The sequence below is a fragment of the Ustilago hordei genome, assembly GCF_900519145.1.
Source record: "Ustilago hordei strain Uho2 genome assembly, contig: UHO2_contig_10, whole genome shotgun sequence".
Taxonomy (NCBI): Eukaryota; Fungi; Basidiomycota; class Ustilaginomycetes; order Ustilaginales; family Ustilaginaceae; genus Ustilago; species Ustilago hordei.
In genome coordinates this window covers 672,263-696,597 of record NW_024545254.1, presented here as the reverse complement: position 1 = coordinate 696,597, position 24,335 = coordinate 672,263, and the positions used below count along the sequence as shown (strand labels likewise).

The following is a 24,335-nucleotide window of genomic DNA, read 5'->3' as shown; positions in this document are numbered from 1 at the left end:
CTGAACAATGACCGAGAGAGAGCCGAGTTGAGACAGTAGAAGCTGACCTTGAACGAGGATATGATCACTCTGAATGTTGAACATATGGGCTCTGTGTGTATATTGTACATCGAAGCAAAGTTGCATCAACCACCAGGCACCTCGTTACGGCGAACACCGATGTTATATGTACTCTCCTTCTCTCCTACCAGATCATCATACCATTCCTTCTCCAGTCCAGCTTTGCGCCGATCATCAGCATTGAACGGCCCTTTGAGTCGACCAATAAAGTGGCGACGCACCTCTTGACGGAACATCTGAACCGGATCCAGTGGAGGCTTAGCATTGCTACACAGCCACGTCATCCATCGGTGTCCCGCCGAAACGTGTGTGATTTCGTCCAGATGAATGACAGTCAAGGTGTCGACGCTCTCTGCATCGCCTGCGTTGTTGAACTTGTTGATTGTAGTCGGGTTAACATCCAGCCCTCGTGCTTCGTGCACAAGATGGATGATCGACAATCTTGCCGTGAGCGAATGGGCGGTTTCCATAGCCGAATCCCACAGTCCGTGGTGAACAGGTAACGCTCCAAAGTAGCTTCCCATCTCTTCCAGTCGCTTCCTCAACAACGAAAAGTGCTTGGCTTCATCTTCAGCAACCTTGACAAAGTCACTGAAGAACTGCAACGGCATCTTGTGCGTAGGTCCATCTTGGTTGTCACCTGCAAAGAACTCTGCACAGAGCTTAGGTGCACGCGCAATCATGTCCCATGCAAGGTCGATAGCCCATTGTTCGATGTTGGCAAGCGAGTGCAAGATGGCAATTCGACTCTTTTCCGTTCCACCACGTCCACGTTTGCCTTCCTGCCCAGGACGAACTCGCACTTCTTCCTTCATTCGAGGTGGTCGTTCCGGTGCAGCTTCTTGCGGCTTTGTGATCCATTCTCGACGTCCTGCTGATGCGTCGCTCGTGTTCCATCGGCCTCCACCAATCACCTTGCACTCGCCGGATCGGAAGGCTCTGGCCGCAAATCGTGTGTATGCCACCTTTTGGATCGGATCGGGTGTGTTGAGAACGAGGACGGCCCATTCGACAAGTGTTTTCGGTCGTGGTGAGGGCGGTGCTATTGACTCGGTGGACTGCTGATCCTTGTCTGCTCCTTCTTCTTTCCCTGGGGTTGACTGTTGTGCTTCAGGCTGCTGACCGTCCGAAGGTGACGTTCGTGAGGCTTGCAGGTGGAGAAACTTGGCAGCATCCTGCCTTTGTGCTACAGCGGGTGAGGCTTCGCTGACAGGTCGCAATTCGATCAGCTCCCATGTCGAGGCAGCATCAGCGCCTAGCTCTGCTGGTTTGGGAGCTTGTATGAACAGGGTATCATTCCGCACGTCGCATAGATAAACGCAAGCCGAGATGCCATGGGACGACTCTCCCGTGCTGAGACTGAAGTCGTACTCGTGCCATGGGCAGACTACGACCATGTCCTCGATATCATCGTCAAACTCGGCATCGTTGGCTTCGATGGTGGCATTCTCTAGTGGAGCACCCAGATGTGGACATGTTGCTTCCATGCAGTAGTAGGTGTCATGAGTTGGGAGTGGCCAAGATGACCGCTCGTCTCCTTGCTGTTGCGACGAGTGATTCAAAGTCGGCGCTGGGAAGGAAAAGACGAGCAGCGAGTGATACTCTCGCGTGTCCGGATGACGCAGTGTCAAATGGTGTCGTGATGACGAAGAGAGCTTGTCGACGGCCGCGACTTTCAGCCATGCTTTGGCAACATGGGTAGATGTGCTTGCCTCTCTGGCCATGTTGTGTGATATGATGGTTGGTGCTCGCAAGATTGGCGAGATGGAGTTAAGAAGAAAAGTACACACACAACAACGCCAGCTGCTGCCCTACCGAGCCTTTTGGAGCCGAATTCCGAATCTTGCCGCCAAAGGCACGCACGCGTCAGGGTCCAAATATCAGACAGCTCTCTCAGCGCACAATTTTATTTTCCCGCCTCGCGTCAGAGAGAAAAAGAGAGAGTCTAACAGTTGAAGATGCGTCAGCATCCCAACGGGATTCACGGGGTCCGTGGAACCATACAGGGTCCACAGAATTTAAGTGATCTAATAATTAAGTAAAGGTGCATATAGGTGGTGACACATGTGGGATGCATAGGAGTTGTTACAATAATGCACAAGAGATGACAACTCAGGAGTAACACAAGGAGTGACACATCGCACATTGGCACAGGCTGAAGGAGATTGCTAAGTATATATATGACCATGTATGTAGCATCACATTAATATAATATAAGCATTCAAGAAGTAATATGACTGCATATGAGAGCTTGCTAGTGGCTCCGATCAGTTGTGTTTTACCTGCAATCTTCAACTGATTAAGAGTCTGAAGCTCTACTGACTAAGCCAACTGGGACCATTGACAACATGGTACAAGAGGCCAAAGCTCAAGCTGTCACAAGCAAGGCCAAAGGAGGAAGAAAGGGAAAGGCAATGCAACTGCAAGCTGTTGACAACAAGGCCACCAATGAGTCAGACACCAAAGTGATTTATGATGATGCTGAGGAAGAAACTGACTCCAACTCGGATCACGACAACAATAGAAAGCAATACAATTTTTGTACCCTAGCAAAACTACTTGAGCCCATCCCAAAACTCACATCACACAACTATTATAGTTGGAATGCCCATATCAAGTCCTTTCTATGATGTGTTCCTCACACTATGAAGCATCTCGATGGAGCATACAACAAGAAACATCCCAAATGGAACTGCACATTTGATGATGCTTTGACAAATGCATTATGCAGTACCATTGACACCACTGGAGAATACAATATCAATTACTTAATTCTTGACATCATCAGGGAGCACCATATGTTCCATCATGTATGGAAGAAGATCAAAAATGGACTCACCAATGAGGCCACTGCCATATCTCATTGTATTGCATTAATCACTCAGCTAGGTGAACTCAGGATGCACAACTCAGATGTACAAAAGCTTATCCAGGAAATAAGGACCATCCAAACAGAGAGCAGCTTACTGGGAAAGCCATTCACTGATGACACCCTGTTTTCTAATCTACAAAAGTGCACTATCCAACACCCAATGTACAAGGAGACCATTGCCACCATCAGCCAGCTTAGTTTTAATGCTCTTGCCACTGCCCTATCCATCCAGCAGTCAGTGATTGAGAACAACCCCACTCCAAGAGTTGACCCCCATCAAGCAAGCGCCAGAGTCGCCAGCAGCAATGACCAGGACGAGACACCCAGAAAGGAGGAGAAAGACAAAAAGGATGCTGACAGCACCAGTGCCAAAGTCGCTGCTAGACCTCAAAGGCTCTGATGTTGGATCTGCAAGAGGCCTGGACATGGGATCAGTCAATGTGATGCATTGGTGACCATACCAGAGAATTCCCCCTTCGCCAGGCCCAAATAGGAAGCCTGGTGCTCCTTTGCACCAAGTTGGCAGAGCCACCCAGTTTCAAAAGGGAACCATCATTGGATCCTAGATTCAGGTGCCAGCTATCACATGGTAAACAACTATAGCATGCTCATTAGTCCGAGAACCTGCCAAAAGCACATATTCACCACCAGAAGTGAGGTTCTGGAAGCAACTGCTATAGGGGATGCTAGCATATCAACAAGTCACAGAGATGTTTTTCTCCAAAATGTATTGTATGTTCAGCATCTAAATGTTAACCTATTGTCAACAAATTCCCTGACAGATGAAGGAGCACAAGTGATGCTAGACTCAACCGGAGGGCAAATACACTTAGCAAACGGTATGCTACTCAAAATAACCAAGAATCATGAGCAAGGACTTTTGGAGTTCCAAGGCGACACATGGAAGGAAAATGCAATGATCACATCAATGTCATTATTTGAAGGTGTTGATGAAGATTTCGAGCATATTGAGAACAAAGCCAAAATATCTGAACAACAACTATGGCATGAACATCTGGGACATCCAGGTCGAGATAAGATGAGGGCCATCATCAACCACTTAGGAGGAAATGACACAGCAGACCTAAACCCAGGTGTCAGGGGTCTCGCGCCTGAAACCCAGGTCGGTCTGTCGAGATACTCGGTGACTATCAAACTGTGTGACAGCTATTGTCTCGGTATCGATCTCGATGAGCTTATCACTTGGCGACTATCAAGTTGCGTGATGGGTGGCGTTCGTGTATATACTATCGTAGGTTCCGGCTGACCTCTGTGGACACTCCATTCAGGGGTAGCTCGGCATGATCAATATCAATGCATAGGTTATGTTGACACCAAGGTCTGGTGTGAGTGTTGATGATGATGAGGTTGATGACGTTGGTGATAAGGTTGGTGAGTGTTGATGATAATGAGGTTGATGGTGTTGGTGATAAGGTTGGTGGTGTCAACACGAGTGTCCAGTGTGTTGACTTGATGCTTGAAGTGATCCCCGGACTGCAGTGGACTACTGCCTTTGGTTCTATCTTGATCCGGACCACTAACCTGCTATGGGTGCCTTCGGACATCAGGTAGTGGTGATACAACACACACACTATGATGAGGAGCAACCTTGATAGAGTGCTGCTATGCTGACTGTAACTAATATATACTTATGCTGAAGTGATAACTAGTTATGGTGAGTAGAGTGGATGAGGATCCACTCGACCTTTGATGATGAGAAAGCATGGTTATATACCTCTTCACAGCATCGCCAGTGATGCTGCTCTTGCTCTCTACTCCAGAGAGTACCTTCTTCATTGAGTACTGTTCAGGGGCCTCTCCTGCCTGCTTGGTACCCCTGTGCCTCTTGAACTGTGTCAACTCCTTCGACACTGCTCCTCCTCCTTGCTACCCTGCTTGTTTGGCACCCTTGTGCCTCCTGAGTGATGTCGACTCCTTCGACACTGCTCCTCCTCCTCATGACCTGGTGTCGACTCCTTTGACACTGCTCCTCCTCCTCATGACCTGGTGTCGACTCCTTTGATTCTTGTCTCTCGAGCCCCTGAGTGGTAACCATCTGCATGCTCCTTGAGCTTGGTCCTCTTCATGGCTGTGCCTGCTCCTTGAGCTTGGTCCTCTTCATGGCTGTGCCTGCTCCTTGAGCTTGGTCCTCTTCATGGCTGTGCCTGCTCCTTGAGCTTGGTCCTCTTCGTGGCTGTGCCTGCTCCTTGAGCTTGGTCCTCTTCATGGCTGTGCTTGGCCCTCCTCACATATGGCTCGGTCCTCCTTTGCATGTGAGTCCATAGGAGTCCATGGTCTCCATGGAGACTGCACTATGACCATGCTCTCTACTGGTATCGACTAGATCTTCGATACCTGTGCTCCTTCCATATGAACCAGTGACCCTCCTGCTTCTTGAGCATCCAGGCCCATGACAAAAGAGTTCCTCGGCATCAGCATCAAACGAGACAGGACAAGAAGGGAGATGTCAATTGATTTGACTGCTTACACCAAGGCCATGGTGAGTAAATGGCTACAGTCAATGGATCAGAAATCATGGGTACCAATGCCAGAAATACCTAATACCATAGGAAATGATAAAGGTGATTCCCTAGAGGCAAAACAATACCAGGAACTGGTGGGACAATTGTTATGGGTAGCAAATACTGCACAACCCGACATATCGTTCACAGTGGGAATACTGGCAAGATATATGTCGACCCCAACCAACAGTGCATGGAAGGCTGCTATACACTTGATGAAGTATCTTAACCAAACCAGTGACTACTGACTGAATCTTGGGAGCAGATCAAGCAAACACTTGAAGCAGCCAATTGTCACGTATAGTGACACCAATTGGGCTTTGGACCCAATGAATGGATGGAGAAGCACATTGGGAGCAATGACATATATATATGGGTGCCCAGTTAGCTGGAAGTCACATGTCCAAAAATGTGTGGCATTATCAGCAGTGGAAGCTGAGTTTGTTGCCACCTCAGAAGCAGCAAGAGAGGCACTCTTCTTTTCATACCTCCTCAGGGACTTAGAAATCAATGCTGCCCATCCAGTCTTATGTTCAGATAGTCAGGGATGTATACAGGTGAGTAAGGATCCGGCAAAGCACCGGAAGTTGAAACACATAGACACCAGATATCATTTCATTAGGGATCATGTTCAGGATGGGGAGATAGAGATAGAATTTGTTGGAACAGCAGACAATGTTGCAGACATTTTAACAAAACCATTGAAGGGTTTAGCAACATCATGGCTATCTCAGTTGTTAGGGTTGGTAATGCCATCGAAGGGGGGAGTTGAAGATGTGTCAGCATCCCAATGGGATTCATGGGGTCCATGGAACCATATGGGGTCCACAGAATTTAAGTGATCTAATAATTAAGTAAAGGTGCATATAGGTGGCGACACATGTGGGATGCATAGGAGTTGTTACAATAATGCACAAGAGATGACAACTCAGGAGTAACACGAGGAGTGACACATTGCACATTGGCACAGGCTGAAGGAGATTGCTAAGTATATATATGACCATGTATGTAGCATCACATTAATATGATATAAGCATTCAAGAAGTAATACGACTGTGTACGAGAGCTTGCTAGTGGCTCTGATCAGTTGTGTTTTACCTGCAATCTTCAACTCTAACACTTTTCAGAGAAATAGCTTTGCTCTCTGCTCTCTGCGCATCAACGCAACTGTGACTGTAGCGTGGGTCAGTGTGTGTGATTGTACACAGCTCACTGAAGAAATGTGAAGAAGTATAATCCCGATACTGGCAATCAGGGAGAGTCTGAGCATGATGTCACTGCTGTTTTAGACAGAAATGTGTATACTCAATTGACTAAAAGAATGTGATGAGAGCCTAGTGCTCTCTGTGAGATATACAGCTTGCACATAAACTGTCCCATGAATTTACATGTCACCATACATCACTCTAATGCTCAATAGCCATAAGTTGTATTGCCACACTGTCTGATATTGTCTGAAAGCTCTGCTTCTTCTTGTCATGGGCCTGGATACTCAAGAAGCAGGAGGGTCACGGGTTCATATGGAAGGAGCACAGGTATCGAAGATCTAGTCGATACCAGTAGAGAGCATGGTCGTAGTGCAGTCTCCATGGAGACCATGGACTCCTACAGACTCACATGCAAAGGAGGACATGAGCCACATGCGAGGAGGGCCAGGCACAGCCATGAGGAGGACCAAGCTCAAGGAGCAGGCACAGCCACGAAGAGGACCAAGCTCAGATGGTTACCACTCAGGGGCTCGAGAGACAAGAGTCAAAGGAACTGTCACTGGTCAAAGGAGAAGGAGCAGTGTATAGGACACTAGCAGGCAGGTCCTGAGGAAGAGGAGCAGTGTCGAAGGAGTCGACACCACTCAAGAGGCACAGGGGTGCCAAGCAGGAGAGGCCCCTGGGCAGTACTCGATGAAGAAGGTACTCTCTGGAGAGAGAGCAGGAGCAGCATTGCTGGCGATGCTGTGAAGAGGTATATAACCATGCTTCCTCATCATCATAGGTCAAGTGGATCCTCATCCACTCTACTCACCATAACTAGTTATCACTTCAGCATAAGTATATATTAGTTTCAGTCAGCATAGCAGCAATCTATCAAGGTTGCTCCTCATCATAGTGTGTGTGTTGTATCACCACTACCTGACATCCGAAGGCACCCATAGCAGGTTAGTGGTCCGGATATAGATAGAACCGAAGGCAGTAGTCCACTGCGGTCCAGGGATCACTTCAAGCGTCAAAGTCAACACACTGGACACTCATGTTGACACCACCAACCTTATCACCAACACCATCAACCTCATTATCATCAACACTCACCAACCTTATCACCAATGTCATCAACCTCATCATCATCAACACTCACACCAGATCTTGGTGTCATCATAACCAAAGCATTGATATTGATCATGCCGAGCTACCCCTGAATGGAGTGTCCACAGAGGTCAGCCGAAACCTATGATAGTATATACAACGAACGCCACCTGCTGTCACTGCACAACTTGATAGTCACTGATACCGAGACAATAGCTGTCGCACAGTTTGATAGTCACTGAGTATCTCGACAGACCGACCTGGGTTTCAGGCGCGAGACCCCTGACACTTCTCTCCAAGACTGTGTAAATGATATTGACATTGACTAAGAAAATTGTGCTATGAAGAAGAGCCAAGAATTTTTTTTATTGTGGGACAGTTTATGGAGCATACTCCCAAATAGTGACACTGCTCCATTCCTGACCTTGTGGGCTTTTGACTACAATGACACTTGCAATGTAACTTGGTGGGCACCTTCATACACATTGAAAGTAGTGACATGGAAAGTTTCAGCTCAATCAGATGACTGTGAGCAATCCAGCAGCACTTCCAGTCTGACACCATCATATCTATACCATCATGCTGAAAACCACCCCAGAGAAGCACCAATCTGCACTCTTTCACCTCTAAAATGGGGAATCTACCTGTTCAGTTGCCAAGCAACTTGGTATGAGCAAGTCTACTGTGAATCACATCAGCAAAAGCACCTCTGCTGATGTTCCAAAGTCAAAGGGGGGCTGGCCAAGAAAACTCCAGCCTCATCATGTTTGCTTCCTGGACCACTATTTTGAGCTCAATTCAACCTCCATGGTCAGGAAAGCATGTCATGCACTGCAGGAGACATCTCAAGTCAAAGCATGCCCAACCACAGTAAGAAAAGCACTTCATTACTGTCATTACAAAGCATGAAGGTTAGTGAAAAAACTGAAGCTACTCAAGAGACATTACAAAGCCCATTGCAAATTTGCTAATGAGCACAAGGACATGACTGTTGAGGATTGGAAGAATGTGGTATGGTCCAATGAGACAAAGATCAACTTCTTTGGACTGGATGGTAAGCAGTTCTGTTGGATTAAGAATGCCAGCTTCAACAGCAAGCTTGTCAGGCCAACAGTCAAGTTTGGCAGTGGCTTCATCATGATCTGGGGCTGTATGACATGGGAAGGGGTGGGAGGCATGTGCTTGGTGCTGAGTACAATGAATTCAGACCAATACATTGATATCTTGAATGACAAGCTTGTGAAAACAATCTCAGATTTGCAGCTTCAGCATGCATACACCAACATCACTTTTCAGCAAGACAATGACCCAAAACACATGTTGAAGAAGACAACAACATGGTTGGAAAGCAATAGTATTAAGGTTATGCAATGGATGGTGCAGTTGCTGGACTTAAACCCAATTGAACACTTCTGGCACCATCTCAAAATGTGACTTTCACAGTATGGTACAATTGCAAAGTCCAGGGATGAACTGCTCAAGAGATGTGAGGCTAAATGGACAGCAATCACTCCAGATACATGTAGGACCCTAATAGAGAGTATGCCAGACTGCATCAAGGCAGTTCTGAAGGCCAAAGGAGGGAATACAAAGTACTAAGGTGTTGTTGAGGAGCACTCCATAAACTGTCCCACAATAAAAAAAATTCTTGGCTCTTCTTCAAAGCACAATTTTCTTAGTCAATGTCAATATCATTTACACAATCATGGAGAGAAGAAGCAGGGCTTTCAGACAATATCAGACAGTGTGGCAATACAACTTATGGCTATTGAGCATTAGAGTGATGTATGGTGACATGTAAATTTGTGGGACAGTTTACACATGAGCTGTATATACATGTGAGTGGCATATGCTGAAGGTGGGAGTACTCCTACTTAATGATCTACCATGACAATGAGTGGGACTGTGTTGTGCCCGATCTTCGTGTAGATCTCCTCCTCCGTGTCCCGATTCTTTTTATGTCAGCACGTGTTATCATATTGGATTGTTTCCCCTCAGCACTCACTTGTTGAGTTGGCCAAGGCTGAGTCGAAAATGTCGACGAGTTGATGAGCTGAGCTGTTCCTGTTCATCTCACCATCATCTCCTCATCAGCATCTCTCTCTCCCTCTTGACCTCGATCCTGGAAGGGCGAATCCGGAAGCGCGGGTTCGCATAGAAAACACACGCCGTCAAGACGACTCTGGCTGCAGCCGATCGTTCTGGCATACATTCCGGTCATGCTTGGATACCAGTCTAGTCTAGTCTCGCTCTGACAGTCTGGCGACTGTCTTTGCGGTCACCACTCCTTCAGAATGGCCAGCGCGTTCACCAAATTGTTTCTGCCATCGCATCGCAAGCGTTCCTCAAACACCTCCTCTGCGCGTCGTCAGGAAGCTTCTCGTTCTCGCTTCTCTACCTCGTCCACCTTCGATCTCAGGCATTCTATCCCGGAAGAATCCACTCCTTCTGCCGAGGCGACCGTTCCAAGCTTCCAATCTACAAGCACACTCACTGTACAGCATCTCAACGATCATGTCTCGGCACCCATAAGCGATGCTACCTTGCGTCGAAGATCTCTGGCCATCGAAGCCGGTCGTTCATCCTCAAAGGACTTCCAACGCCCCTTTCTTCCTCATTCCTATAGCGCCCAAGACGTCACATCTCCCCTCGACTCTAACACCGATGCTGAAGCTGCATATCCGACCTCTAGCGGATCATCGCCTCCTCCGCCAATAGATGACGATGATGACATCGACTCCAACCAACTCTTCCTCCAGCTTTCCGAGGATCCCCGTCTAGCCAATGATTGGAACATTGCCAGCTTGACCGTCATACCGCTCGCACGCACGCTCAACCATCATCACGCTTTGCACAAGGAGGACCTCCTTGACCCACACTTCATCGCACTCCATGCCTTTGCGCCTTCCAAGCTATACAAGCATCAATTCGTGTCTGTTCGCTCACTGGCTCAGTCTTCAGCCTCGACGGATAAAACTGCAGATGGATATGACTGGAGCCATGTCACCCTCACTGCTACCATTGGGTCCGACCAGAAGTCGGTCAGCATCACCGAGACTGTTCACGCACCATCTTCGACTACCGATGCCGGCGACACGAGTGCGAGTATAAGCATCCCTTCTGCCACAACAAAGAGGAAAGTCAACATTGCAAGCGAGATCACCATCTATCGCACCCAGCCAAAACCTGCCCCTGCGGCTTCTTCCGCCGAGTCCGCCTTTCAGGTCACCAGCCGGCCCTCTCAAACGAAGGATGGCATCTCCACAAGCACAAAAGTACGCGTGGTCTCCGTTGAGCTTCCCATCGTACATCGTCGAATTCCAAGCGCTGGCGCTTCGTCCTCACATGACATGCCTGCTGAGCAAAGTTCTCGGCCTTCAGATACCCAAGAAGTGGAAAGCACCGCGTCTATCTCAGATCTCATTCTGGACCACATACCTCCCAAGCGCCTTTTCGCACAAGATCTTTTCATCCTTGCGCAGCCATCAGCATCTTCTCCCCGTCTATCTGATGCACTCTCAAACGCTTTTGATGTGCTATTCTCCGCCGCACACCAGTTCACTGCATCCTTCGTTTACGTCAAAGGCTTCGACAGCTACAATGCCCATCGTATCCGCAGAGGCATCTGGTTCAAGGCCTGGAAGGCTTTCGAGGAGCGAATCGGCTCCGAGCACGTTGCACGTCTCAGCGTCGAGGCTTTTCACCGCATCAAGTCACTGCTTGAGAATGTCGTCATGGGTCTAGTCCATACCAAGATGTACGGTCCTATCCAGGATCAGCTCTTGGATGCCGATCTTGTCACCGACGACGTGCTCAATGTCTATAATGCATCCAGTATTAGCCTCGCCGATTTTGGTGTTCAGAACTTTGCGATAAAGCAACGTCCTTCGCGGCTGGCAGACGCCATTGCAGCTCTAAGTCGAGGCCTTCGCGATGATGATGGCGCTGGCATAGACGAAGCACTCGCCAGCGGCCATATCGACATACTCAAGTCCAAGCTGTACGCCTCACGCACTCCATCGGCCTCAGAGGAGCAGCCGGGCCCATCCGAATGCATACAAACCAACTTGGGACTCATCCAACCTTCAAGAGCGCAAGGTGCAAATGACATTGCTGACACTGATCTGCATCGTCGCACCCCGCTTCAGATCCTGCAAACCCTTCGAGCTGTCATCGATGAGATCGGTTGGGCGGCGGAACGACTTCATCAGTCTTCGATAAGAGGCTCATCGTCACAACAGGAGAGACCTCTGCCGCTGGGCACCGACGATCTATTGCCAATCCTGAGCTTCCTCTTCGTTCGAGCTCGACCTAGTCGATTGTGCAGCATGCTCTACTACGCACGAGCTTTCCAACTCACCGACACAGCCACTTCGCCGGAGCTGCAATGGGCGCTTGTCACTTGCGATGCTGTTATCGCCTACCTTAGGACTGATCCACTCCGCTTATGTCGGCGCAGATCCAGTAGCAGCATCCTTGTTGAGCCGCTGCTGCACACGGGCTCTCAGTCACGATCAGCGTCGAGTAGCAACAACAACGACGTTCTCTTCGCGCGGTCGATGTCGCCCCGTTCTCGCCAGGGTTCTGCTGCGGGCTCATCGCTGCAAGCGACCGCTGTCATGGCACCTTCTCCTTCGGCTCTCGACAGCTCTTCGACCATCGAAGCCACTCCGCCGCAGTCGCCACGGTCACCATACTTGCCAGTCGACGTGGGAGGCGACTACCTTCCCGCCAGTGGCAGCAACTCGTACTTCCAGCAGCGTCTTGGCGATGTCTCAGCTGAGCACGGTGCCTATGCTTCATCCGAGTCAAGTCCACCCCTACAAGCCGAAGGTTTCAAGCTACCTGGTCTACCAGCTAGCGTATCTTCACGATGCAATAGCCGTATCTTGCAACAACGTCCTACCTCTGTCTTTTCGCTCAGCGAAGACGGCGATGCTATTAGCCTTGGCCCGGATGTGTCGGTGGAAGCGCTCGATCGTCGACTGTCAACATCAGCAGCTATGACAGCAGCAGCGACACAACAGAGCCCAAGTCGCCGAGTGAGCATGCGCGAACGTAGCTTTTCATCTTCTTCCAGCTCGACGACGCACAACGACGTTCAGATTCGACCACAGATTGTTCGCACTATCAAGCGGTCTCAAGCTGGCAGTATCTATACTAGCAACCGGCTGGAGAGAACAAGTAGCAATGGCAGCAATGCTAGCAGCAGCAATGTTCATGTGCGTGTCGTCGGCTCGCCGTCGCTGCGGGCAAGGGAGGCAATGTCGGGTCGAGATTCGCCTCTGATCAACGCTTCTCCTCCCAAAACAGATCGGCGGAGGAGCTTTGATTCCTGGACTGCGTTTTCACTTTTCTCCTCAACTGCCCCGCAGAGTGCGGCCAATATCACTCAACATCCGAACGTGGGTGTTGACAGTGATACGACTTCAGGTACTAGATTCAACCAGACTGCCAGATCCCGGAGCAAAGCGGACAACGCCACAGACGCATCTGCAACATCTGCTGGCTCCACAGGCACTGCAGGTTCATCAGGATGGCTCTCTTGGGGCATAGATGCAATCAGCAGCACCAGTCGACGCAACTCTGTCTCCACCGCTACTACCACCTCGCGAGCTCCTTCAGCCTTCCTTAGCCGTGTCTCTTCTACCACCACCACAACAACCGGACCCGAAGACGACGTCAACTGTCAGCCAGAGGGGGTCGAAACTCCCATTCCTCCCACAAAGGCTCTTCACGAAAGCACTAACTCCTCCCGTCCTTCAACTGCTGATCTTAGCAGCCTTGAATGGCCTTCCGCTCCTGATGCCGACATTAATAAAGAAGAGAGTGGTGCAGGGATGACTTCCCTCCCGAGTACAGTCAGATCTAAGGGGAGGTATAGAGGTCGATTTCTTTCCACTTCTTCAGCCACACTTGCTGGATCAGCGGAACCACTACGTCCGCAGATCGATCGCTCTTCTACTTGTTCTGCTGATTTAGCTCGTCCTGGATCGAAGCAAAGACAGAGTGTGGGGTCGTTGGATGCACTGCGTGCTACACTTGATTCGAGTCCTGCGATGTCTTCTGGAGCTTTCGCGCTTAAAGATTTTGGAGGGAGAAGGGAAGAGCTAGAGGAGGAGGTGCCAGAGATGATTCCGTATGGTAGAGATCCACTCGCGTTGTTTGGGAATCTGGAAGTGCCAAGTCCCGTAGCAGAACAACCTGGATCGAGGGAACGGACTGTACCGAATACGCCTACTCCTTTTTCTTCTGGAATGACTTTGACTTCGAAGGGGAGTGTTTCCTTGCTGGACGAGTGAATCATGGTCGATGCTGCTCAGGCTAGCACATTGATCACAACGTCAAAGATAGAGCAAAGCAAGTCAGGAGCAGGAACGGAAGGATGAGTCTTTAGACCGCTAAGTGGATTTGGACTCTTCGCACTACCTTATCGCATCATATCACATCACCTCTTTAGCATCGCAACCTGTTGTATCGGAACACAGATCAAAACTTTGGATCTCACACAACTGTATACCATTTCCTTTGACTTCAATGCATCTTGAATCCTATTTCTTGGCGCATTCGGGCCTTCATTGGCCCTCGAATCACCTTCTCAACCTTGTCCCATTCCATCGAGGAGGTAAGAAGTACACAAACCAAAAAGTATGAGCGAAAAAGAAGAGGTTGCGATTGAAACCATGCAAAATTAAAAAATTAAAAAAAATTAAAAAAAATTAAAAATGACGAAATGCAAAACAAAAGCAGCGCTGGTGCTGAGGGCGGGTTACGACTGAACCTCGAATTCAGCCAGAAGCGCTTGAATGTCAGGATTATTGAACAATGCAGAAAAATCTTGTTCCCCTTCCCCGTTCTCTCCAGTGCTGTAGTTTGGAGTGACAACCATTTGCTTTCCCATTGCCATCTTACTGGGCGAACCGCTGGAGGATCGGGTGCGGGATTTGCGCGGGCTGGCGAGAATTTCAATGATTTGAGGGGGGATTTTTTTCCCAGGTGTCGAGAAAATTGTTGATAGCTCGGGTGGCAGGTTCGCAAGGAAGCTCATATCAAATCCATTTGTCTCTCCTCCGTTAGAGCGAATGGTGGAAGTGGAGGTGGAAGAGGGGCCGATTTGTACAGCAGCAGGAGAGTTCGTGTTTGGGTTGACGTGTGCAGCTATGCCGGCACCACCTTCGGTAGTGAATGCGTTTAGGTGAGAAGAGAAGGAGGTGGAGGGATGGAGGTGGATTTGGTTGAATCGATCTGCACTTATGCTAGGTGCGGCTGCAGTTGTGGCGCTTGGGGTTGAGGATGTGGGTGTCATTTGCGTCTCCTCCTCCCCTACCTGAGCGTTGGCGTTGGTAGGGTTGGTAGTGAGCGTGCCGTCAGCATCAATACCAAATCCACTCGCAGCCAGGATTCCATATGGATCCTCCAACAGATCGAAAAGGTTACTCTCTTCCGGTGAATCCGTCAACGCAGGGGAAGAGCCTGAGATTGAGGAAGATCCATCTTCGACTGTTGCTGGTAGAGGTCTCCTTCTCACCACTGCGTGAGTTTGCGCTGTTTTCTCTTCCTCTTTCTTCTCCGCCTTCTCCCCGTCAGCCTGTTTAGCTTCGTTCGCAGCGCTCGCATCCGGCGAACGAGGAAAGGGAGAACGAGGACTACCATCACTAGGCCAATCTAAATCAGACGGCGTAGGGAAAATCTCCCTCATACTAGGTGTTCGTCCCCAACCATCCACCTCGACCTCCCTACCTTCTCCGCTTCGTGCAGAAGGATGATCGAACACAGGACTGCTCGGGGGTAGGTCGAGGTGGGCGAGTTTCGCACGCCCACTGCTGAGGTGAGTGTTGTTACTCGCTGTGGAAAGGTTGCGTGCGAGTTTCCGGGATGTTCTACCAAGCGAAGGCGATGCAGGGCAGGAGGGAAGATCGGCTGAACCTTCTCTAGAAGAGGAGGAGGTGGTGGTGGTTGTGGTACGGGAGTAAGGACCTTTGGTAAAGTGTTGTTCCGGTTCCTTGTTGTCTTCCTCTTCCATAGCGGTGGTGGTGGTGGTGGAGGAGGAGGGTTTGGAAGTAGTGTTGGTGGTTCGAGGTGTAGTCTTTCGTCGTTTCTCAGAGGGAGAAGCAGGAGAAGTAACGTTACTGCTATTCTTCCCATTAGCATTTCCACCAAGTCCATCACTGGAAGAGTAAAGCGCAGGATGTAAAACCTCCCCGCCCAAACGAGTACGACTACGAGTCACAGGACTATCATTCGAACTTGCCACCATCGCTGGACTCCCCACACTCTTTCCTCTCCCAAACGTCGGGCTCCCACCACCCCCTCCCCTTTTAGCGGAGGGACCAGCATAAGGATTTGCACTATTCTTCCTTGGACTTCTCCTCAAACCCTTTGCCATATTTCCCAATAGCGTTCCGGGAGTTTGAAGCGGCCCAAGAGGTCCTAGTTCTTCAAAATCAAAGTCGGCCTCGCTCATTAGGGTATCCAACATAGTACCCGGGCTAGAATTCATCAGGTAACTGGGCACCCGGAATCGTATGTCGCGAGAGGGTGACTCCAGCATACCGGAGCCGAAAGGTGGCATCATCATGGAAGAGTTGATCGCTTCCGGTTGCATGAGGGATGCGTTCATGGAGGGGCGGACGGGGGAGGATTGAGCGAAGTTGACCAATCGAGAGGATGATGTGGTTTGGTGGTGGCGGGTGGATGGGGGGAGTTGGGGGAGTCTGAATTCGGGGTCTGATTTGGGTTGGTCGGGTTTGGAGTTTGAGTTGGAGGCTGAGGGTTCAGCTTGTGGTGTTGATTTGGGTTGTGAGTTGTCCGCCGTTTCGCTGCCAGCGGAGGCTGTGGCAGGCTGCTTGGAGGAGGTGGAGGAGGAGCTGGGTTGAGGCTTGGACTGCGACTGCGACTGCGACTGCTGCTGTTGCTGCTGCCGCTGGGCACTAGGAGTATTACCACTGCTCTCCTTGCTCCCCTGAGGAGGACTAGATTTAGCATGCTGCGCCTTACTCCCATTCTGCTGCACCTTCACCGACCCTTTCGGTCTTCCCGGTTTCTTACCCTGTGGATTCTCCCTCATACTCCTCCTACTTCTCCACTTACCCGTACTGGGATCCAAAACATACTCCCTATCTGCCTGCTTCTTACAAACCGGTTTCTCATTATCCCTCTTCCTGCCACTCCTCTGACTCTCCAACTTCTCCGCATCCCTATGACAGGCCTCACTCAACGTTCTAGGCATACTGCCCTTCCTTGCCGAAGAAGAAACCGGAGTCCCAGCATCAAAGTTAGGACTCGTCCCCAACCCCGGAGTAGACATACTGTAGGGTGAAGCTGCATCAACATCCGAGCCAGCTGCAATCCTCGCTCGCTTATTCGCACCACCCCCTACAACACCACCCTCTTCGCGTCGTCGTTTGGCTGCTTCAGCCAACGCCTTCCTCTCCCTGTACGCCTTTGTTGCATGCTCTTTCCTCCATACGTACTCCGGTCGCGAATTGTCCCATTTCAGATAGTACAAGCCACAAGGATTGCAGGCAGACCAACGAGTCTCGCCATCCGTCTCGATCGGACCTTCTCTGCCTGAATATCGTGGCTTCCAGTCTGTCTCGCTAGAATCATCGTTGGTGCTGTCAGAAGAGCTTTTCTCGGCAGCTGGGTTGTTGATGATGCTTCCTGCAGGTAAACGAAGGAGACGCCAAGTGGTTGGAACGTCGGTTCCGCAGTTGTAGCAAATGCGATCGGAGGTTTCGGCCGACTCTTTGCGGTGTTGAGAAGGGGCACTGGAGTCTTCAGTGCTCTCCTCGAGGGGAGGGGAGGAAGTGGAGGGACGACGCGAATCGTAGTATAGGGTCTGGGGTGAGTCTTTGGAGGAGACTGTGAGGCCGAGGCTACGATTCTCTTTGCCAGCTGGTTGGGTGAAGGAAGAGCGAGGAATGGTGGCGCCGTTGTCGTTGCTTTCGTTAGGTACTGGGATCGGATCGAGTGGACGAGCGAAGGAGAGGTTGGGGGAGGTTGTGGCTGAACCTGCTGTATCGTGGTCTGTGGTCGAAGCAGCGTCAACAGCAGGCGAGGAGGAGGAGGATGATGATGTGTTGCCGATAGCTTGCGCGACTTGTTGCAGCAAGGTCTCTAGTTGCGCCTGTTGAGCTGGCTCGGGTGCAGATTTGGAGGACCTCTGCTGAAGGCTGTGCAGGATGGTCAGCAGTTGCAGCGCTGATGGGTTTGATACGGCAGCAGAGTTGGGCGAAGGAGCCGATGCAGCAGCTGCGGGTGGAGAAGATGCGTTTGAAAAGTTGGAGAGAAGCGGCATACCTGGAGAAGCACCCAAAGGCGCTGTGGCGGTCTTGGGCGAGATCCTGTCTCCAGCGATACGTGCAGCTGGTCTACGAATCTGGCGCTCCATTGCGCCGTAGCTCGAGGAAGAGGAGGTGGTGGGATAGTGAGGCTCAGAATGCAACGCAAGATGCGAAGAGCGGGAGCTGTGGGCAGCAGAAACCACCTCTACGTTTTGCGTGTGACGAGATGAAGCTGTTCTAGAGCCAGAACTTGAGCCAGAACTTGAGCCAGCACCAGCGCTGAAACTGCTGCTCGAACCAGAAGCCAAGCCACGAACGAGGTTGAAGTACTTATCCTTACTCCTCGCCTGTGACTCTTTGAGCTTGATCACAACCTCGAGCACGTTGATGTCTTCTTCGTACTCGCGACCGTTTTCGTACCGCAAACGTCTACCATCCGAGCGAACGCGTCCAGTAACGGCCGTCTCACCCTCTCCTTGCTCCTCCAACGCCCAGTTGAAGAAACCTTTCCCGACCAAAATTGAAGGCGCAGCTACCTTCGGACGAGGTGGACTAGAGCTGAGCTTACTCGTGCTTGCATCGTTGCGTTGGCGTGAAGAGTTGGATGCTGAAGAGGAACGCGTCGGTGAAGCGTGACCTCGGGAAGAGCCAGGAGAAGGGAGTTGACTGGCGCGTAAGGTTTCCTCTGGATCAACAGCGTAGATGATATAGTCCCGCTTGTCATCGGGGAGGAGCTCGGGGCTGGCCATGCATACGGCACCAAGGCAGGTTTTGAGGGGGATGCGACCGAAGCGTACCTGACGCGGCGGTGGAGGTGATTGCGGGTAGTTGCTACCTGAAGGGCCAAGGGGTGATGGTGGAGTCATGTTGGGGATGATGATTTCCACAGGGACTGGGCGACCGAGTCTGGCAATCATGGTGTGGTCTGGACTCGAGTCGAGGGTGTATAGGACCTTGACTGCGGGAGAGAAGAGCGAGGGTAAGAAGATGGTCAGTAACCGCAGTGAGGGCTGTAGTGGCAAAAGAAAGTCGAGACGCTTACCATCCATCCTGGGCGCGTGACTAGACATGGCGGCGAGGTTAGGGCCGGTGTGTTGCTATTGGGTATGTGTGTGATGAGAGGTGATGGATGTCGATCAGTCAGTCGAGATGGAGAGAGAGCTTCAGGTTGAAAGGCAAGGTGAGATCGGTATCATTGGTGGGTGGTGGATGTTAGCAAGGGACAAGGGTGTATGAGTGCGCTCGGCGCGCTGAAGGTGAGAGGGGATGCGTGATCAGCCTTGCTGAAGGGTAAGTGCGAGAAGGGAGGCGCGAGGGACAAGTTGAGCCGAGAACGAGTGACTGTGATCGAGGCTATGCGATGCTATGCGGCTTAAGGATTGAGAGTAAGAGAAGCGTTGAGAATGCTCAATCTAGGAGAGGTGCGAGGTGGAATGCTGGGTGGTCCGTCGTATGAGTTGATAGCAGATATTGGTACTGTTGGTCGAGTGCCTGAGAGGGCCGCGCTGTTGATGGTGGTAGCGTCGAAGGAGGTAGACTATGGGTTGATGAGGGAGGTGTTGAGGATAAGATGATGATGATGATGATGATGACCATGGTTGATGGTCGATGAAGAGCGATGAGCGTATGGATCCATGTCGACTCAACTCAGCACACGAGGACGTGACTCTTCTGGAATGAAAGCGCTTTCCTTCCCCTCCCTCTCTCTCTCTCTCTCTTTCTCTCTCTCTCTCTCTCTGTGACTTTGGAAAGGCCAAAATTCTGAGCAAATGGTGTTTGCAAGCGCGTAAACGAGATGAGATGCGTCTTTCGCGTCGAGGCGATTTGCTCCACATGATTTTTCAACGCGTACGCGTGTGTGTGTGTGTGCGCGTATGTTGCGCGTGTGTGTTTGTTGCTCCTGACACGTCTTGGGTCTCACTGACGCGCCAGCCAGCAAAGTGCAATGTTGTGAACCTGTTTGAGATGTAACAATTGCCAATTCTGCTGGAACACAGACACGCACGCCATTGCAGTGGGCTCGGAGTCGATCGCAAAAGTCAAGCTCTGGACTCTCTCACGCCCATTTGTGTAGGCTTATCCGATACGGAAGAGCCGATGGAAACCCTTTGCCTTGCCAGAGCAGGATTTGTTCATTTTGGCCAGCAAGGACGACCGACGGGAACAGAGCTTCTCCTCAGCCTCAGCTCTAAATTCAAGGAGCAAGCGCAAGATTTCACAAAGCCCCTGCGTCACAAACTCGGAAAGGCCGAATTCGGTCTTGATCTATACTCAAGCGCGCATTCTAACCCAAGTTAGCATGACCTAGAACAGACACGTAACCAAGCTGCCTTTCCTCGCAACTCCGACACACCAACACACATAATTCTCTCGCATAAGTCACCCAAACCCTTGTTCCATTCTCCATCATCACATCTGCCTTTCTCTTGCATATCACATCTCGCCCACATCCGACATCGCATCGCATCGCATCGCACCGCATCGCACCGCATCGCACCGCACACCTGCACATCCTTGCACTCGGCACTCGGGCCCTCTCCGTTTCATCTCGTCATCCCCCGTCGGCACGGCCGAAGAGCCAAGCCAGTGAGTGCAAAGGGGGCTCTTCCGACACAGTGTCTGTCTGGCTGTGACAGCCTATTCGAGCGAGTAAGGTTGCAACTCTTCCCACGCCACACTTTTATATACTTGATCATGGCCGACAATCACCACAACGACGGAAACGATCCGCTTCGTTCTCTCTTATCACCATCCAGTCCACGTCTCCCCTCTTTCGCAGACGAACTTCATCCTGCTTCACCCACCAAACTTGGTGCCGCACAGTCATCATCACCACCACCACCACCATCATCATCATCACCGTCCTCTGCCGCCGCTGGTATCGGTAGAGAATCGTCGCCCGACCCACTATCAAGGACACGGTCTCCGAGACCAGCAGGCGCAGCAGCAGCAACTGAGATGGTCAACGATTATGGCGCAGTCTCGCGCGAACGATACGATGCCCCCAACGACTCCTCGCAATCCGGAGTTGGAGGGCGAGCTGGCTACCGCGCCTCAGGCCCAGGACGGATCAACCTTCCACCTTCACCATATTTAGGCTCAAGTAAAGGTGACCAGCTCACACCCACTGACACCGACATGCCTAGCCAAGCACCAGCTCGAACACGAGCACCTAGCATGTCACTCAGCGTCACCACTTCCGCCCAGCGTAGCAGCAATGCCAACAACCCTCGTCGCATGTCTTTCAAGCGTCGCGCGCCTAGCGTTCAACAACGACAGAACTTGCTTCAACGTGCATCGATGGGCGTCTTCCCTCGCCGCAAGTACTCACTCGCAGCAAGTGACGCAGGTCCGAACGGTAAAGGTCTTGGTCCAGTCCACACTACCGGTCTATCCTCAGGCGGTGACAACGACACAGTCGACATCGACGCCCTCATTGCCTCTGCGGAACCTTCGATCCCACGCATGCTACCGGGCGGTAAGACGGATCCGTACTCGACACCTATCCCTGCACTTCCCTTCATCGTCTTGTGTCTGGTATGCTTCGGAGAATTCAGTTCCGCCGGTGTTGCCGGTCCATTCTTGTTCTTTATGATTGAAGACTTTGGTGTGGGTGGAGAGAGTGATGTTGGTTTCTGGGCTGGTATGCTTTCTGCCTCCTTCTTCTTCGCTCAATTCCTGACCTCGCTCATGTGGGCATCGGTGGCCGATAAAAGGGGTAGACGATTCGTACTCGCCATCTCCTTACTCGGCAATGCAGTGACAATGATGGCCTTCGGTACATCCCAGAACTTGGGTACAGCCATCTTCATTCGTCTCGCCCAAGGCTTCTTCAACGGTGCAGTGGGTGTCGCCAAGGGTGCTATCCGCGACATTACCGACGAGACCAACGAAGGTAGGGCCTACGCCCAAATGGGTTTCTGTTGGGGAATGGGTGGTATCATCGGTCCTATCTTGGGTGGCTTGCTCGAGCATCCCGTTCAAAAGTTTCCCCGTCTATTCGGAAAAAGTGAACTCTTCAGCAACTATCCTTACCTGCTTCCTTGCTTAGTCGCAGCTACTTTCACCGCTGTGGGCTCCTTCTTGACGCTCTTCATCGGACACGATGGTGGTCCCTGCACCGGTGCAATCCATCTTCCCGAAAAGGGCGATATCGAACGAGCCGCAAACCAAGTTGGCAGTTTCGGTCGTAGTGCCGGTCAACGCATTAGCGGCTACTTCAGTGGAGCACGTAGTGCGGCCGAAAGCGAACTCAGTCTTTCCCGTCACTTTAATGGAGAGCAAAGTACAAGTGGAACATCCACCCCTGATGTGGGCAACAGCACTACGGGAGGTCCTCGCAAACTCAACCGCACTTTCACCCAACAGGTGGATTACGAAACTGGTGGACCCCCCTCCCCTGTCCCCTCGGAAAGCGGAACGATTATTATGCACAACAACACGCTTGCCAACGATTCGGCTTTTTCTCGAACCGCAGACCTGCATCCCCCTCGACAAAGGCTTTTCTCTCGTACCGAGGAGAGACAGCGAGGGATTCTCGGTGTTGGATCTGCGTATGGTTACGATAGACATATGTCTCGCTCTTCTGCTACTGCTTCTGTTACTGCTACTGCTACTGCTGCTGGACCTGCTGGAGGTCGAACACAGTCTTTCGCGCAGGCAAGAGGCGGTGCAGCAGGTCGAACCTCGTTCTCGTCCACCACCCAATACGCACCTGACTTTGAAGAAATTGGTACCCGAGCCGGCTTGTCTTTCGCTCAACGATTCCTTCTCGCCCAAGACGACTCGGTCTTTACCATTTCCGACCTTTGGGTCGCTGCAGCGATCAACGGCGACGACGTCTACGAAGACGTTTTCGACGATGAAGACGATGATCTTGACGCAGACTCTTACGAAGAAGGTTCTGTAATCGACGACTCGCTTGCGCACGAATCTATCGATGAAGATGACGAGGAGCAAGAGCAAGAGCAAGTGGGAGAAGCAAGTACCTTATTGGCACCGAGGCATTTAGCACCATTGAACTTTGCCCAGCGTAAAATGTCTCGTGCTCGTGGCTATTCTGATGCTGGCAGGTCGGCTAGTAGTGCAGGAGGGGGAAGACCGAGGAGTATGAGGAGAGCTAGTGGCAATAGAGTTCCGAGTTTGTATGCTAATACGGGTATGGAGAGTCCCTTACTTTCGCCGTATCACAATTTGCTCTCGCCGAGGGAGGAAGCTGTGTCTGGACCCCTGGGAGGCAATAACAACGCACAGGGTAGTGCATGGGATCCTACCTTGGCTGGTATTCCAGAATCGCATTCCAACAGAAACAGTCTTTCAGTGCCGCCAAATCGACGCAACGGTTCGGTTTCTCCCAGATCGGATGGACGAAGATCTGTTATGCTTGCCTCTTCTAATCCCAACCCTGCTGCACAGACAACATCGTTGTTCTCCCTTCTGCCAGCGGTGATTATCGCACATTACGGATTGATGGCGTTCCACTCGTCGACCTTTGATCAGGTGTTTATGGCTTTCCTCGTAACACCACCCCCCAGTGGCGGTTTGGGTCTTACGGCATCACACTTTGCCCAACTTATCTCCGCAATGGCGTTTTGTCAACTTATATTCCAATTCGTATTCTATCCTCGCGTCGGGCCCCCTACCGGTCCCCTCTCCCACCTTTCGATGCTTCGACTGGGAACAGCGATTTACCTACCCTGCTATACCTTGTTCCCCCTACTCCGCAACTTCTTGCATCCGAACACGGACGGGTTCGTGATGGGAGGAATGATTCTTTTCGCTTCAATGCGTTGGCTAGCAAACGTCTGCGCCTTCACCGCTGTATCCGTCCTTATAAACGCTATGACCCCGCCCCATCTTACCCCACTAGCAAACGGTCTGGCTCAAACAACGAGCAGCGCAGCGAGATTTATCGGGCCGATAGTAGGAGGTATGGTTTGGGCAGAAGGAATTCAAGGTGATTGGGAACAGAGGAGTTGGCCTTGGAACTATAGTCTTGGGTTCTGGTTTGTTGGGATGGCTGCGTTTAGTGGGTTTGTTGCTAGTTGGAGGATCAGGTGATCCCGCTGTCTGCCTTTGCACCTTTGAGGGAAGAAATGTTTGACGTACTTCTATGGCTTTTCTTATGCTGTTTGTGTTGTGGCAATGCGTCTATTTAGCCTCGCTTTTGTCATCTCGTTTTGGTTCCGTGGCCTGCATACGCAGTTGACGGAGGGATTTGCTTGTCAATCTTCGAAGCTTGCAGCTTGATCAGCAGAGTTGGGCACAAATCCCTCCTTCTGGAATTGCAAGACAG

The 24,335-nt window shown here is 51.0% G+C and overlaps 4 protein-coding genes across 4 annotated transcripts; 2 read left to right on the top strand and 2 right to left on the bottom strand.

The window, feature by feature from the left end:
- Positions 1-125: 125 nt before the first annotated feature.
- On the bottom strand, positions 126-1,784 carry UHO2_04804 (uncharacterized protein; the record flags this gene model as incomplete). Its single annotated transcript, XM_041554620.1, has 1 exon — positions 126-1,784. One exon carries the CDS (start codon positions 1,782-1,784, stop codon positions 126-128), a length of 1,659 nt encoding a protein of 552 aa, XP_041410554.1.
- Positions 1,785-10,048: 8,264 nt separating this feature from the next.
- UHO2_04803 (uncharacterized protein) lies at positions 10,049-14,056 on the top strand (the record flags this gene model as incomplete). The annotated part of the gene is made up of 1 exon (XM_041554619.1): positions 10,049-14,056. The coding sequence occupies one exon, from the start codon at positions 10,049-10,051 to the stop codon at positions 14,054-14,056; it is 4,008 nt and encodes a 1,335-aa protein (XP_041410553.1).
- Positions 14,057-14,523: 467 nt separating this feature from the next.
- On the bottom strand, positions 14,524-19,110 carry UHO2_04802 (uncharacterized protein; the record flags this gene model as incomplete). The annotated part of the gene is made up of 1 exon (XM_041554618.1): positions 14,524-19,110. One exon carries the CDS (start codon positions 19,108-19,110, stop codon positions 14,524-14,526), a length of 4,587 nt encoding a protein of 1,528 aa, XP_041410552.1.
- Positions 19,111-20,734: 1,624 nt separating this feature from the next.
- UHO2_04801 (uncharacterized protein) lies at positions 20,735-24,100 on the top strand (the record flags this gene model as incomplete). The annotated part of the gene is made up of 1 exon (XM_041554617.1): positions 20,735-24,100. One exon carries the CDS (start codon positions 20,735-20,737, stop codon positions 24,098-24,100), a length of 3,366 nt encoding a protein of 1,121 aa, XP_041410551.1.
- Positions 24,101-24,335: the final 235 nt, after the last annotated feature.